At 41.5% G+C, this 15,687-nt stretch overlaps 1 protein-coding gene across 1 annotated transcript in view; it reads right to left on the bottom strand.

The window, feature by feature from the left end:
- Positions 1 to 8,403, bottom strand: part of WNT2 (Wnt family member 2) — a 38,906-nt gene extending 30,503 nt beyond the window's left edge. The window contains exons 1-3 of the mRNA XM_006910580.1: positions 8,018 to 8,403; positions 5,816 to 6,042; positions 516 to 793 (exon numbers count right to left, since the gene is read on the bottom strand). Of these exons, the coding sequence (XP_006910642.1) occupies positions 516 to 793; positions 5,816 to 6,042; positions 8,018 to 8,100 (588 nt within the window). The 5' untranslated portion in view covers positions 8,101 to 8,403. The remainder of the gene's footprint in view (positions 1 to 515; positions 794 to 5,815; positions 6,043 to 8,017) is intronic.
- Positions 8,404 to 15,687: the final 7,284 nt, after the last annotated feature.

Below are 15,687 nucleotides of genomic sequence, written 5' to 3'. Positions count from 1 at the left end.
TCCCTGGTACTTACTCATTCAGTGCCAGAAACTCCAAGGTAGTCTGGTTCTAAAAAGAGCACCTCTGAATCTAGAAGAAGCCAGTAAGCTGTGCCTGATGAGCTGCTTTTGTGATAAGTTTGAGAGAAGGTGCTCTGGGTCTTGCTATCCCTTAGATACAAGCATTCAATGTCCCATTGGTATGTGGGATGAAGCACTAGCCTCACCCACAGATTATATCTTCTATCTAGATGATACTGTATCCAGGGGAACCATAAAACACTTGACTCTACACTATGCCAAAAGCAATGGGTGGATTCCTTCAGCTCAGCTGTGGGAAGGAAGGTGGAGTGTGGGTGGGGATATTTCAACCCAGTTGGTGGTATTCTTCAGAACAAAGAGCTCCGGGCTGGGGGACAGTGGGAAGTTGTGACTATATAGCATTTTATCAGCGCTAGGAAAAGTATAACATAAACTCAACTCAGGTGACTATAAGGCCATGCAGTCTATGAAATAAGCACCATCGCAGTCCATACCTTCCTGCCAGCTCTGTTGTTGTGCAGATTCATCAGGGCTCTGGCGTCCTTTCCTTTCCTTTCCTTGGCGTCCACAAACGCTCGAGCAAATTTGATCCCATAGTCAATGTTATCACTGCAGCCACCCCAGTCGAAAGTGCCCTTGCTGTCCTTGGCGGTTCCCTTCTTCTTTGGATCACAGGAACAGGATTTTAATTCTCCTTGGCTACAGGCCCTGGTGATGGCAAATACAACTCCAGCTGAGGAGATGGCGTAAACAAAGGCAGATTCTCGACTACCTGAAACAAAAATGCTTTTCTTAAAAGCGGTCTGGAGTTTCTAGTTGGGAATGACTTTTGCCTGATGTCTGGTTAATACTTGCTCTGCCTCTGACATGCTTCAACACTAGACAAAAAGGTAGTGGTATTCTTGAAGGATTCCTCTCTAGAGGAATTCTTTAATATGAATCATCACCATCTAATATAAGCCATGATCAATAGATAACCTGTATGACAGCTATCCTTAGAGTAAATAGAATATTTCTAAAAATGCGGCAAAAGCCTGCCTTGCCCAGCTCCTGGCTTCACATTGGTCTCAGACACATGCTTGCTTTATTCTAGAATCCTAAATGTCCTAGAAGAGAGAAGCGTAACATTTCTGTGCCTTTCTTTCCTCATCTGTAACTGACAGTCTGAATTCTCCAGTTCTATTATTTCATAATATATTTTGGCATTAATGCTGCTACAGCTCGAAGAAAACCTCCCAAGCCTCCAGGCATTACTGAGGACACTCATGCGTATTTGGATAGTGGAGACTGAAATACTGAACTCAAAGAAATCTGGGAGCTGAGGTGGGAAGAGAATTCGAGGCAGTAACCAGCCCCCCCGCTCTAACGCCGGAGAGCTTTGGCTTGGCATCAACTTTCACAAGTAATTGAGAGATTGTTGAAGGCAATATGCAATATCCTAGAGTTACATACTGTGTCTGACTATTAAGGTGAATTTACTTTCTTCTGGAACACCTGCACTAATCACTGGTATTGGTAAAAGACAGTGAAAAGCTTTTCTTTGGTTTTTCTGGAAGGAAACAAATTTACCGCCTATAATTAGACTTGGGCAAGAGCCCTTTGGGGTGCTTTCTTAGAATTGTTCTTTATTAGCGCACAGGCTACTTTCACTTACAGGCTGAAAGGTACATATTTCAGTGCAATAACTACATTAAATTATTTTAATAATCTGTAGTAACTCATAACACGGTGTTGTGGTGCAGTGACAGATATAAGGCTCTTTAGGGTACATGTGCACCTCATTTTTCAAGTGGAGCTGTATTTCATTGTTATTAGCATGCCTTTTTATTAATGATTGCTGCAGCAAATTTATTAACAATCAAAATATAAGCTGAACAATCTCATGCCAATGCAAGGCAGAAAACGGAGACCCATTTGGTGATTCAATATGTCAAGACGAGTGTGACTTTTTGAACCACACAGCTGAGAGAACAAACCACTTTTTCGTATCGAAGCCCTGCTTGGTTCTATTTGTCATTCAGTGCTAAAATTTATTATATGCCCCTTGCAATATTTGCTCTGCTAGTCTCATTATTAAAAATCGGGAAAACATATCTACACCATATAAAGTGGCACTTACCTCAGCCTTCAAAAAATATCTCCCCGAAACCTCTAACCATCATAAAAAGGAATCAGTCATGCCTTGTAGTTAGGTAAAATCAATTATATGAATATTTGCCATAGTAGCAGGTAGCACTCTCTAGAGAGAAATGTGATGGGCATGGGGGCTGTTTCAGAGTCGCAAATTATAAGGATCACAGATTTTCTAAGTGCAATTGAGATGTTTTCTAAAAGATGGTGACTAATAGATGCTAATGTGGCTTAATCTCAGGTGGTGGCTCTCAGATATATAAGATATTGTATCCATTTGCAGTTTAGGAAAATTCTTTGTCCGTAGTTACTCCCTGAGGCTGCTAAAGGCTGGTTTTGGATTCAGAGTTCAGCGTCCACATTTAGAGATATCACATAGTGAGAAAATTCACAAATGCTTAATGTACTTTGCACTAGTCTTATTTTTTAAGGAGAAAGAAATCTTATGAGGTGGTCTTTTAGGGGGAAGATATGGCAAATGTGAATGATAGAATGTCAGTGTCAATAGTTTGAAAGTAGTAGAGGAATAAATTGTCTAGGCAAAGCACTCATTCTGGCTTAACTTGCGAACAATTACATTGAGTTGTTGGCTTAAAGAAAAAAAAAATCACTTAAAATCTGCTACATTTTAGAAATAATATCCAAAGCAAAAATATCACCTTTCTAAATATTTGTCACTTATTACTCAAACATATTACTAAATAGCTAGATATTTATTTAAATAAAAAAATTAGCACAGGGATTGACTTTTCATTTGACATCCAGCTGTTTTGGTATCATGTAGATGCTGCCTTAAGATGTTTTCAGTTAAATGTCTTAGATGAATCACCAAAATGCTATGTGTGAAATAGTAGCACATTTCACGAGTTGGCTTTGTAGCAAAACAAATTTCGATCTTGGTGCTCTTCTTAGAAAAATGAATTCTTTTTAAAGCCATCACAATATAAAACAAAATCTAAATCTAAATAGTGATATTTAGACTTCTTGATGTGTTACTGTTGAACTTTCTCTAATTTTTGGATTGAGATAAGTCGAGCAATGTCTACTAAGTGTGTAGGCATAATTTTTGATCTGGGAGGGCGGAACACTAGAAGATAGGCTTTCTGGAAGTTTATGGGCTGTTCAACTCTTTTAAAATGGTTTGTTTTTTTTTTCTTTTTTTCTTTCTTTTTTTCTTTCTTTCTTTCTTTTTTTTTTTTTCTTTTTTTTTTTTTTTAACAGTTATAAGGATAAGACCTAATCACTTTTTGTTTAAGGCTTATTCTAGAATTCTAGAGTATTTCTTGTAAATATTTGTAGTTTTTAAGTTTTTCTGCCTGTGACTGATGGCAGTCTATTGAACGAGTGAATTACAAATGTTCTGAAAACTCGTTCTGTCTTCCTTGGAGCAAAAGAGGCAAATGTTCTCCATTTCTCTGTGACTTCACCTAGATTAGCTCACCAGTGAGTCAATTAAAGTGCCAGACCTTGTCAGAGAGTTCGCAAATATCTGGCACAAGACATCATTGGGTATATTATGTATATGCTCTGTAGTTAAGATGCATCAAGGTTTTTCCTTTTCAAAGTGCTCACAACCATTTTTCAATGATTACAAATTAAATATGCTTCTCATTTATAAAATGATCACCTCTAAATTCTGTCTAGGTGACCGTGGGGTATTTTGTGATTTTTATGTTCCCCCTTTACCTTCCTAGTCACCTATAAAGACATCTAGTTTTCCAAAGGAGCGTTCTTCACAACTCTAAGATGTGAATTTCCCTCCAAGCAATCAGTTGTAAAAGTCTCTGGTTAGCTTCTCTGGAATTTCATGATTATTTCCAGGATAAGCTACCATAGGCCAAATTTGGCCCTCCCAGAACCAACAAAGAATTGTCACTGACAATCACAGGAGTTTACATAAATGTCCAGGAAGAAATCTGGCTGTGACGAATGAAAAGAAATTGTGTAGCACGTGTGTTTTAAGTTTTGAGTCTTTAGCAAAGCATTCAGCTTTATCTGAAAGAACTCTGAGGAAAGTACAAGTTACAATCTCTTATTTACCTGTGGCCTTAGACTAAGTCAAACTAATTCCAACCTCTTCCTTCTCAGCAACTCTGTAGCTTTGAAGAAACATACATTGCCAAGATTAAGTTAAAGTATTTTACGAATGGATCCCCAGCTTTAGCAGATCTTTAGGATCGGTGGTCAAAATAACTTCCTTTAATTCATAATCTAAAGGGGTTTTTTTCAATATAGAGACATCTTAATTTTCATAAACAGAATTGAGAGGTGATCATTTCATAAATGAGAAGCACATTTAATTTATAGACATTGAAAAATGGTTGTGAGCACTTTGAAAAGGAAAAACCTTGATGCGTCTTAACTACAGAATCTGTACCCAACGATGTCTTGTGCCAGATATTTGCAAACTCTCTGACAAGGTCCGGCACTTTAATTGACTCATTGGTGAGCTAATCTAGGTGAAGTCTGAAAATTCCATGCTGCTGAAATTTACTATTAACCTTTCAAAAATTTGCGATGTCATATCGAAACTCCAAAAGGAATGCAGAAGAATATAGTTCTTAAACTAGAGAATAAAATTGCAGAACATGGCAGTAAATTCACTTAAGGGATACACTTCGAGTGAGTGCACTACGCCCTTGGGGGATTTCAGAGACATTCAGTTATGCATTTGGCCTCATAAAACCCTAGGGCTGTGATGATTACATGATAGAAACACCCTCTGTTAAGCATTACCAAGTGTACAGCCTGGATGATTTTCTTAGGAATGAGGGGTGGGCAAAAACAAGTGTAAAGTTATCTGTTTCTGGGGTTCACACATAAGCTGTTGTGTTTTCAGTCAGATTTCCCAGTAGCAAATAGGCCATGTTATTTCTTGGAGAATAATGCCAGGTTAAGACATAGATTTTTTTTTTAAATGAAATCTATTTTTCAGTTAATTTTCTCTGATTGTACACCAGCTAGTGAGCTACTCTCAATGCACATTAAGAACTTTTACAGCGTTTATCATGTAATTAGATAATGTTTAATGCTCCTTCTAAGAAAACAACAACAAAACTATGTATTCATGGTTCGCACCCCCACCTGCCTGAAATGCACCTGGAAAATAAAAGGCCTTCACTGCAAGTTCATTCATTCATTCATTTGACCATTCATTGAATGAATGGTGCCTGCAACACACAAAACACTAAGTGAGGTGCAGGGAAGCCAGACTAGCCCTGTTTTATAGAATTCACAGTTTGCTGAAAAAAATATTTAGATACAGTGTGACTCAAAGTTGAGTGGCTGAATGGAAGGTCAAAGGTGATGAGCAGAGAATCGTCTCTGCTTCTCAATAATGTTTATGTGTAATTGACAAAATCTGAACCCAGAGGGACACACATGGCTGTGACATGACATAGATGGACAGAGCAAAGAATAAAAAGACACCAGCCTGGGGTATACATACTAATATATGACTGGCCTCCAATAAAACTTTAGGCAAGTTCCTTGATTTCTCAAGTCCTTATCTGTAAATAGGGACAATGCTCCCTCTACCCCCCAACAGAAGAAGCTTCTGGCTGAATAAAATGCAAGAAAAAATTAGCAGGAACTTTGAAGACCAACTATGAGGATGTGGTGTGAGAGGAAAGCCCATGGAGCTGCCCAAGGGCAGGAGACTTACTTCGGAGCAGGACTCTGCCAAAGAGGCTGTGGTCCCTGTCCAGGGTGTTGCAGTTCCAGCGGTGCTGGCGGAACTGGTGCTGGCACTCGGCTGTCCACTCGGCCACGCCCAGGCCAATGGCACGCATCACATCTGGGTGTCGGTGGCACAGCTGCCGCTGGCGGCTCACCAGTCCTGGCACATTGTCGCACATCACCCTGGAGGAGCCGCCTGTTGCTTTCATGTACCTGGCAAGGACCAAGACAGAGGTGAGAACATTGAACTATGAGGCTCTGAGCAGTGTTTCCTGGGAGACTAACGCGTTCAAAGCATGTTTCAAATATGAATTCCTTATGCTTTGGGAAATATTAGAAAGCAAAGGTTATTTAATTTTAGTTCAGTGAAGAAGCAACACGGCAGGCAGGGAGAGTGATGTGGCTGAAACCACCCCCCAAGAAGGCTCTCATCTTAAGGACACAATGTGTCTGGACTTGGCTTCGGGGGAGCCGACCTTTAGAAGTTTCTCTTTCTCATTTATTTAAACATTAGGTTTAAGTGTGTTGAGAAACTGTCTGTATCTGTCTAACCGACACCTGCTGGTATCTGATGTTACACTCTCTTCACAGACATGCCATTCCTTCCTTACTAAAGAATCCTTTAAATATTTCCATTTTCCAGCTCTTCTTGGCTTTTATAGAGAACCTTTGGAAAAAATTCTTTCTATTGTTATTAAGGACACTAAATGTTTGGAAGAATCAAATAGTGTTATAGCTCCATAAAGTACTTTTGAAAAGAAACTTTAACAAAAAATTACATCATCATCTCTGCCCAGATGTTCTCTATTAGTTGTGAAATGTTTAGAAAGGTACCTTTTATATAACCCAAGCTGCCATAGGTGTCTTTTGAAGCGATCAAACAAGGAGAATGTCTTTTTCTTGTATTTTCATTATTTTATATGATCATAAAATTGTTACAGCTGTGACTTCCAAAAAATATATTTAAGTGACAGGTGAGAGACAATGTGACAAAAAGCCTGGGCAATAAATAATGTTTATACACCCACGGAAACAGAAGTAGTCATTTTATTGAAAAATGGTCATTCTGATAAATCAATCTTTGATCCTGTGTCAGCAATGTCAAGGCTAAACGCCTTCCTGTTCGAAGTGGCTTAAGAAGGAATTGAACTCTTCTTGCCATCAACGTCTCTGCTTTGCTCCTTTGAAGAGCTCCAGTGTCTTCCTGAAGTTCTCTGCTCTGGTTTTTCATTTGACTAAGACTCCTTACTTTTGCGAGATTCTTGAAAAAACACCCCACTGTAACAGATATTTCCGAATTAGTATTTTAATATCTGTTGGGAAACTTTTAGGTGCAAGGAAGTTAAGGAGCTCCTAACTCCATCTTTTCAAGATCATTAGGCTGGGAGATGCAGAAGAGTTTCTGGGTAGGGAGAAAATCTCTCTTTGGCACGTGTAACGATGCTAAGACTTGTAACGTTCACTGTGCAAAATAAATAAGTCGCTGATCAACGTACAGAGAACAGCAGCAAAAGTTACTCTTTTGGCGGGGGAGGAGGGGGATTGACTATGGTTTTGAACAAGGTAACATCTTAAAGCCCCCAGCTCCTGAGCTGCGCATTAAAGAGGTAGTCTCTACTTGGAGGCAGCACAACGTTCTTCCGCCCCACTGGGGCAAAGCATTAGGAATGTGGAAGGACGGGAAATAATGCAAAATCACACACTTTGGGTTCTACAGCTCCTGACTGACTGTATTGGCCCCTCGGTTTATCCTGAGGTTTTGTGCGTGTGGGCGGGTGGGATTGGTGGTGGCGGGGGTACTATTACAGTTTTCACACACACACACACACACACACACACGTACGTCTGAGCTAGAGACCCAGCTAGCGCGTCTCTCAACGGGATAAGAAATTGGCTGATTTTGCTGTCGCTCAGCTGGATCCAAATAAACCAAACATCACATCTCTCATTTGAGGGGGAATGTGGGTTGTTTTTATTCCCCCTTTGGAGTTATCAAAGCTGGAACGGGCTTCAGAGGAAAAGCAAAGGGGCTCAGGATGGGGCGGTAGGAGAGGGCAGCAGCCAGTGCTGGAGCTGGAATCCGCGCCTGCCGCAGCCACGGAGAACCACCGCCGGGGAGGGTCTCTGTAGCCAGTGCGGTCCCCATTCCATCTCGAAAATCCCCCCGCGCCCATGCGCGTGGACTTACCACCATGAAGAGCTGACCTCCGGGCTGAGCCAGGTCAAGAGCAGAGGGAGCCAGAGCCAGATTCCACCGAGAGGGGTGTTCATATTAACCCCCTTGCGTCCGCATTAGGTCAGACTCCGTGTGCGGGCGCCATCCGTGCCCAGAGCAGAAGCGCTCAGCGCTTGGAGCGCCTCGTCACGGTCGCCGGCGCCGCGCCTCGCCCCCGCCCCCGCCCCCCTCTTGGTCTGCGGCGAGTGGCGAGACTCGCTGATAAAGTTTCAAACGACCAGCGGGACGAGCGATAAAGGCCAGCCTGGGCCGCCTCGCCCAAAGCCCAATTCCCTAGGCGCGGCGAGCGCAGGCAGCGGGAGAGCTCTGCGCACCTCCCGCGCGCCCCTGTCCGTTCTGCTCCCCGCCCGCTCCAGCGCAGCCGAGGGAGGGGGCGCTGCGCCCGGCGCCGGCGGGGAGGGGCGCGGGGTTTATACAAGGGTGGATAAAATAATGGCAAGAGGTGTGTACGGGCGAGGTGAGGCGGGCGAGGAGGAACACCTCTGCGTGACCTCGAGCTCCTGAGGATGGAGACACCTTTCGGGAAGCTCCCAGCCAAAGAGCATCTGTGGACTCCGGCCACAGGGACGCGCGTTCAGGATAAGCGAGGCTACGCTCCTGCAGTCCGAAGTCCCGGATCGTGCAATGTGTGAGGGATCGAGAGAGAGAGGATAAGGAGATAACTGTGTACAGGATCAGGAAACCAGAGAAGATTTTCAACTAATTGCTCCGCTTCTCTCTCTAACGCCGAGAGGAAGAGCGAGCACTTGTAAATTTGGAGCTGCCGAGTCTAGGCAGGGCAAGGCTGGGGAGGGAGGGGCCGGGCCTCAGGGAAATGAAGACCTGTGGCCTTGATTCCTCGGTGCTGGGATAATATGCAGAGCTCGCAGGGAGGGGAGTCGAGAAGGTCCATGACCCTATGGACCTCACCCAGGCGTCCTCGGCCAAAGCGTCCGGGGAAGATGCGGTTTTGACGCACACTCAGCTCCTCCCCAGCGCTGTGGAGCGCAAAAGATCACGGAGGGAGGCACCCAGGCGGCGAAGAGCCTGCCGTGGGTCGCGCCTCCCGCCGCCCTGGCTCTCAGCATTTGAGCTTTGTGGAGGCAAAGGGACCTTCTCCGTCCTGGATCTGGGCCCCTGCAGAGCGGAGAGAGAGAGAGAGGCTCGGGCCCGCGGGTGGAGCATCTTGAGCAGCAATTGGCTTGTAGCCCCGCCGTTTATCACCGGAAAGGAAGGAAGACCAGGAACTCGCGGCGGCCGTGAACTGTTCCACTGCTCTTTTCCTAGGGCGGAGGAGCCCGCCGCCCGCCTGGGAAACACGCCTTGGGGAACCCGAAATGTGTGTGCGTACTGGGGGCGGGGATGAAGACGAGCGCCGCATTATTTGCAGAGCGTGGAGAGGTGGCGGTCCAGATAGGAAGAACCCGCTCTCCCTCCACCCAGTCCTCCGGCGAGAGCTGCAGCCCTGCTGGGCGCGAGAGCGGTGAGAGGCTAGACGGGGCGAAGCTCAGAAACGCCAAAAACCTGAAAGATGCTGTCATCGCCACCCCCTTTCCCCCCGCCGGTCCCTGGCAGGTCCAGCCCCTCCCAGGCTGACCCAGATACATCCCCGTTTGGGTCCGGAAAGGGAGGGGAGGGAAACAAGTACCGCGCCACCCACGACTCGGGAAGAGCAGGGCTCCGCGCCAGGGCCGCTCCGTATCGCTGGGCCACGACCCAGGGGAAGTTCTGGTCGGTCTGTGCCGGTCGCGAGGGAGGGGCCACTGCGTTTCTGCTCACTGTGTGTGCACACACTGGTGGGGGGCGGGGGGAGGGCAAGGGGTGTGAAGTGATAGGCATCAAATAGCAACAAATATCTCATTTACTTCTATGTTTATGCTCACAAACCTCTTCTGGGTGAAGCTAACATTTAATTTCGCCCTCCTTTGTCCACAGTCTCCTACAGTAAATCCAGACACTTGGGATATGTACAAGAGATGGGTGGCCCCAGAGGAACCATAAGTTGCCAAAATTCCACTTCTACCAGTGAATAATGTAGGGGTGTGGATGTGTATGTTGGAAAGGTAGGCAGTTGTATGTTTCTCTCATAGACAAAGAGACCTGAAACTACCTAAAAAACTCCTCAACTCAAAGTTCCACCCACCTCATCACTTCATGTTCTCACAGCCACAGGGAATTAGAAATACATGAAGTGTGACCATCAGCTTAGAGGTCCTTTCTCTCTGCCCAGGGAATTATGGAGCGGCCAGGAGGTCTGCCCTGATGTTGGTGTGGCCAAGGGAGAGACTTAAACCTGAAATAGATCTCCTGGGGATAAAAGGGACCATCCCCCAGATGAAATCTACCCAAAGACTTCATCCTGGGACAGGAGGAAAAGTACCGCACCACTTGCAGAGAAGAAGTCAGGCTTGGTGAGAGGCAAAAAGCTGAAAAAGTTCAAAAGAAGCTAAAAAGGCCCACCCAAACACCCCTTCCCTACCTGTCTAGAGGCTGCCTAAACCAGATGACTTGTCTCTTTCACATCTGTGATTCCGTTGCCCTCTCATTCTCCACCCCTGACCATGTATGGCCATTAACAGCCCTGTGAAACGTCTCTTCCTTCCCGACAGGTCTGACTTTCCTCTCATCTGTACCTCTTCTCCTGATGGACATTTTCACTTTGAAGACAGAGTGTTCACTACCAGCAGAATTTCAGAAATGCTCAAGAAAATTAGTAGGAAAGAAGGTTGTCGCAAACCTCACTTCTCTTGCAATAAAAAGTACCATTCTAAAGAAGAGTTAATAAATAATGAAGTAAATTCCATATGACTTCAGCCTTGCTATAGCTCATGATGAGGTAAGGAAAGACAGGGTTCAGAGTGCCTTTAGATCTAGGAATTTAATGTCTGAATTTTGGTTTCTTCAATGAAAAATCTCAGAATTGGCTGTAAAACTCATTTACAGTATGCAGAATCCAATTCTCTTTCTGGAGATTAATGATAGTTTGCTTGTAACTTCAGTAAAGCGTTATAGCCAAATGAGTCAGTCTATTTTCTTAGTTAGATCCATTGTTTGTCTAATCTCCCAGGGCAGAGAGAGAGAACTAATTTACTACCAAACTATCTCCACCCTTTAAAAATGGAGAGTTACTTCTAAAACCAAATAGTCATTTGCCTTTCAGTCTGAACTGGCTTCTTCCTAAGGCAGTGTCTCCTAATTTAGCTACTAACCAATGATTTAAAGGTCGAGTATCTCCAACTTAGATTCAATGACCTTAAGAGAGAACATTGTGTACTAACACCACAGGCCAAGAATGGGAAATAAAAATATATGTGTCTTCTTTACTTTCTAAATCTATGAGTATTATATACATAACAATATAGGTTACATATCGAATAACATAGAATATATGTCACTAGAACTCTTTTATTTACTAAATCTATTCAACTAAGACTATCATAGGTTAAGTTTAAAATTTGAAGTTTGCCTGCAATGCCCTTAAAAGATTACTCCCTTTTCCCTTTAGTCACTCCTAAAATTTTTATTAACACATTTATTTACCTATTTTTTTGTCAGAAATTGATTTAAGGAAAAATTTTAATATCAGTAATTTAAATCTCAATGTGCATTTAAATTAATGTGCACCAAAAACTTGCTTCCAGCCATGAGAGAGTAATAAGTACCTAATTTATTCTCCTGCTAAAAACAAACAAACAAACAAACAAACAAACAAACTCTCTAAGACTGGACAAAACTAGATGGGGCAAATGTTTTTCAGGGATTGAACAATAGGCAGCACACAGCTGTGATCCTTGTGAGAAGGGAAATATATGAAGTGTTTTCTACTGAAGGGCACTTTTTCTGGGGTGCAAGGAAGTGGAACACAAGCAGGGCAATAGACTCAGTTAAGGAGGAAGAGAATAGAGTTTTGCACTGTTGAAGCAGCTGAAATTGGCAAGGTAGCATATATGAAAGTAGGTATCTGTGAAAAGGGGGGGGGGTCCCACAAGTCTACATGGAGATTCACCATGGTCCTTGGCCAAGAGCTGAACTAAATGTAGATATGATGAGACTCTGCAAGATCTAGCAGAAGTAGCCTGCGGCATGTCATGTGATATTGAGAGACGTTAGAGTTCCAACTTAGCAGGATGTAGAGACTTCGTTAAGTACTTCAGACATCCAGCTGAGATGCTAGAAAGGACATCCCCTTAAAGTAAGGGTCATACTTTAATGTAAAAAGCATGTCTTAGAACAAAAAAAAATTCAAAATTTTGTTTCCCCATATCACAAGCTTTAACAAAGAATGAAAACAGACAAACCAAGGGGAATTTATAAGAATAAAACCAACATTCATTACAGGAAGACAAAAGTGCATCATTTATAATCTTAAGAATACAATAGAAAATTAATAGGCAAGTGAAAAACCTGAAAAATGTGACCATACTTGAGAGAATGCAGTCAAAAAGAACTGACTCTTAGATGGCCCAGATGTAGGAACAGGTAGGAAGGAAATTTTAAAATAGCTCTTATATACTGAATGTTCAAGAAAAGGAATATATGGTCACAGTGAACAAATAAATGCAGAATCAGTAAAGAAATAGAAGCCATAAAAAACAAAGACAAGGAGAAAATACTAAAGCTACACAAAAAACAGACACTATAGTTTCATGGGAGAAATCGTAAGACATGGTTGACTTTTAGACAGAAACTATTGAAATCAGAAGACAGTAGAATAACTTGTTTAAAGGGTGGGGAGGGAGACTGCTAAAATGGAATTTCATAATCATTGTAAAGCTCTTTAAAAAATGAAGACAAAATAAAGATACTTTCAAACAAAAGCTAAGAAAATAAGTATTAAGCCAGTTCTTTAGGCTAAAGAAAAATTATATGAGATGATATTATGAAATTGCAGAAAGTAATGAACACTGGGGAGGGTAAATTTGTGGGAAAACATAAAATAATACTGAATGTTAAAATCATGATTATCATATCTTGTGAGGTTTAAAACATGTGGAAGGAAAATATATGAAATCATTAGCACAAAAAGCAGGAGAGTACTGAGTCCAGGTAAAATGGAATAATAAATTTGACCCTATCTCTCTCTCTCTGAATATAGTCATGTGTCTTGGAATGAATGCATGGAAAAGCTATTTGAGGACTCTGAAAAGTTAATGAAAGGAGGTGAGTTGAGAAAGACCAAAATTTTAAGGACCACTAAATGACAGTGAGTTTCTTACGTTGTATCTCCTCTGCTATCCTAAAGCCTGGATCCAAGGCAGCCAAAACCTTGAAGTGGGTACCTTTCCTGGACAAAAAGACCTACAGAAGAAGTCTCCAGAGAAGCCATCTCATTTCGATTCAAGAAGCACGAAAGGGACTCTTAACATCTTCAGAGTGGGAGAAATCCCCTTGGTTCTGCTTCACTCCATTTCTCTTATATCCCAGTCCCCTGGGAAGTCCTGTGTTGATGTTGGCAGTAGTGACAGAGGCAGCAGTGAGAGCCCGCATACACCTAAAACTTTTGAGAAATGGTAAAAATCATTTCCAAACAGAAAAACTGAGGTCCCAGAAGGTGAGACAAAAATCCATTTTTCTCTTTTTCTTTCTCTTTCTCTTCTGCTATGTGGCTCCAGACATGGGTGAAGTCACAGAAAGTGTATGGCAGAGTGAGATAACTAAAGCTACATTTTCTGGCCAGAGGACCAAAAAGGGAAGTTCTTGGGAACTAGAAAGCATCTGGAAAGTCATGAAAAATGAAGAGCTTGAGAAAGTGATCCCCCAAAAGTCACATGCGAACTGCTATTCTTACTCTCCGTCCCCACCCCCACAGTTGTGCACATGTAGATCTGACCCTGAAGAGCACACCAAAGACTTTGAGAACTGAACTATGAGACAGACCATCCCCCAGATCCCAGACGAACCACTGGGTTTACAAGTGTGAGGCAGGCAAGACTAGCATTGCAAAGGCCTCAGGAACTGAAATAGCATCAGAACAAGAACCCATGGAAATCTGGTCAGAATCTTTGGCCTGACTGGGTTGATTGTGTACTAAAATAAGAACACCGTAGGATTTAAACAAGACCCAGAGTCTCTTAACATTCTATTTAAAATGTCCAAGATAGAATCAAAATTACCTTGCTTATAAAGAACCAGGACAATTCCAACTCAAATAGGAAAAGACAATCTACAGACACTAAGTCCTAGATGACACAGATGTTGAAATGATTGAACACTTTTAAAGCATCTATTTTGAAAATGCTCCAGGAAATAAGGGTGAATAATTTTGAAATACATGAACAATAGAAAATATCAGCAAAGACACATAAAATGGAAAGAAGAACTACATAGAAGTTTTAAAACTGAAAATGTATGTACTACCTTCACAGTGAGATAGTGAAATATTTATCTCACTGGCTAAGGCCAATATAGAAAAGGAGATGACAGAGGAAAGTATGAGTGAAATTGAAGATAGATCAATGTAAATAATCCAGTCCTAACAACAGAAGAAAAAAAAAAATTGAAAGGAAGTGAGCAAAGTATCTAATCTGAGGAAAGTATGAGTGAAATTGAAGATAGATCAATGTAAATAATCCAGTCCTAACAACAGAAGAAAAAAAAAAAATTGAAAGGAAGTGAGCAAAGCTTCATATATCTAATCTCTGAAACAATTTTATAAGATATAACATTGTCTCATGGAATCCTAGAAGAAGATGAGAAAAAATCCATTGCAACAAAAAATATTTACAGAAATAATGGCTAAAAACTTTCTAAATTTTGTCTAAGGTATAAACCTAGAGATTCTAAAAGTTCGGCAAATTCCAAACCTTAAGAAATCTATGCAAGGTACATCATAACAAAACTACTGAAAGCTAAAGGCGAAGACAAAGTCTTAACAGAGATAGATGATATATTACTTATGAGAAACAAAGGAGAATGATGATTTGAACGACTGTAGATTTCTCAACAGAAATTATGAAACTAGAAGGGAAAGAATAGGTATTTTTAAAGCTCTGAAAGAAAAGAACGCTCAGCCTAGAATTCTATATCCAGGGAAAAAATTCATCAATGAAAGTGAAATAAAGACACTCTTATAAGAAGACTAACAAAGAATTCATTTTTAACAGACCTGTTCTAAAATAAATGGTAAAGGAAGTTTTTAAGACAAAAGGGAAATGATACAAGAAGGAAACTAGGAAAATCCAGAATGAAGGAAAAGCAAGAGAATTGGTAAATATTATTAACTTCCACTTCTCTCCAGTTATATAAAGTATGTTTGATAGTTGAAGGCAAAAATAGTAACACTGTCTGATAGTGTTTTCATTGTATGTAGAGGTAATACATAGAGACTATATCAAACAGAGGGGATAAAGGGAACTTATATGGTGATAGCTTTCTACATTCCACTTGAAGTCATAAAACGATTCTAAGTACACTATAAAAAAGGTATGTGTACATAACATAATCCATATTTCACCACTAAAAAAAACTATACAAAGAAATATAGCAAAAAACCCCATAATACATTAAAATAAAAAATGTTCAAATACTCCAAAAGAAGGCAAGAAAAGGGAATAAGAAGAATGGAGAACAGAACAAACAGGAAACAAAACAAATAATTAAATGTTAGATGTAAATCAAAACATATCAATAATTATATAAAATAT

The sequence above is a fragment of the Pteropus alecto genome, unplaced genomic scaffold, assembly GCF_000325575.1.
Source record: "Pteropus alecto unplaced genomic scaffold, ASM32557v1 scaffold22, whole genome shotgun sequence".
Classification (NCBI taxonomy): Eukaryota; Metazoa; Chordata; class Mammalia; order Chiroptera; family Pteropodidae; genus Pteropus; species Pteropus alecto.
Note: the sequence above shows the minus strand (reverse complement) of the source record. Positions and strands in the feature narration are given on the sequence as shown.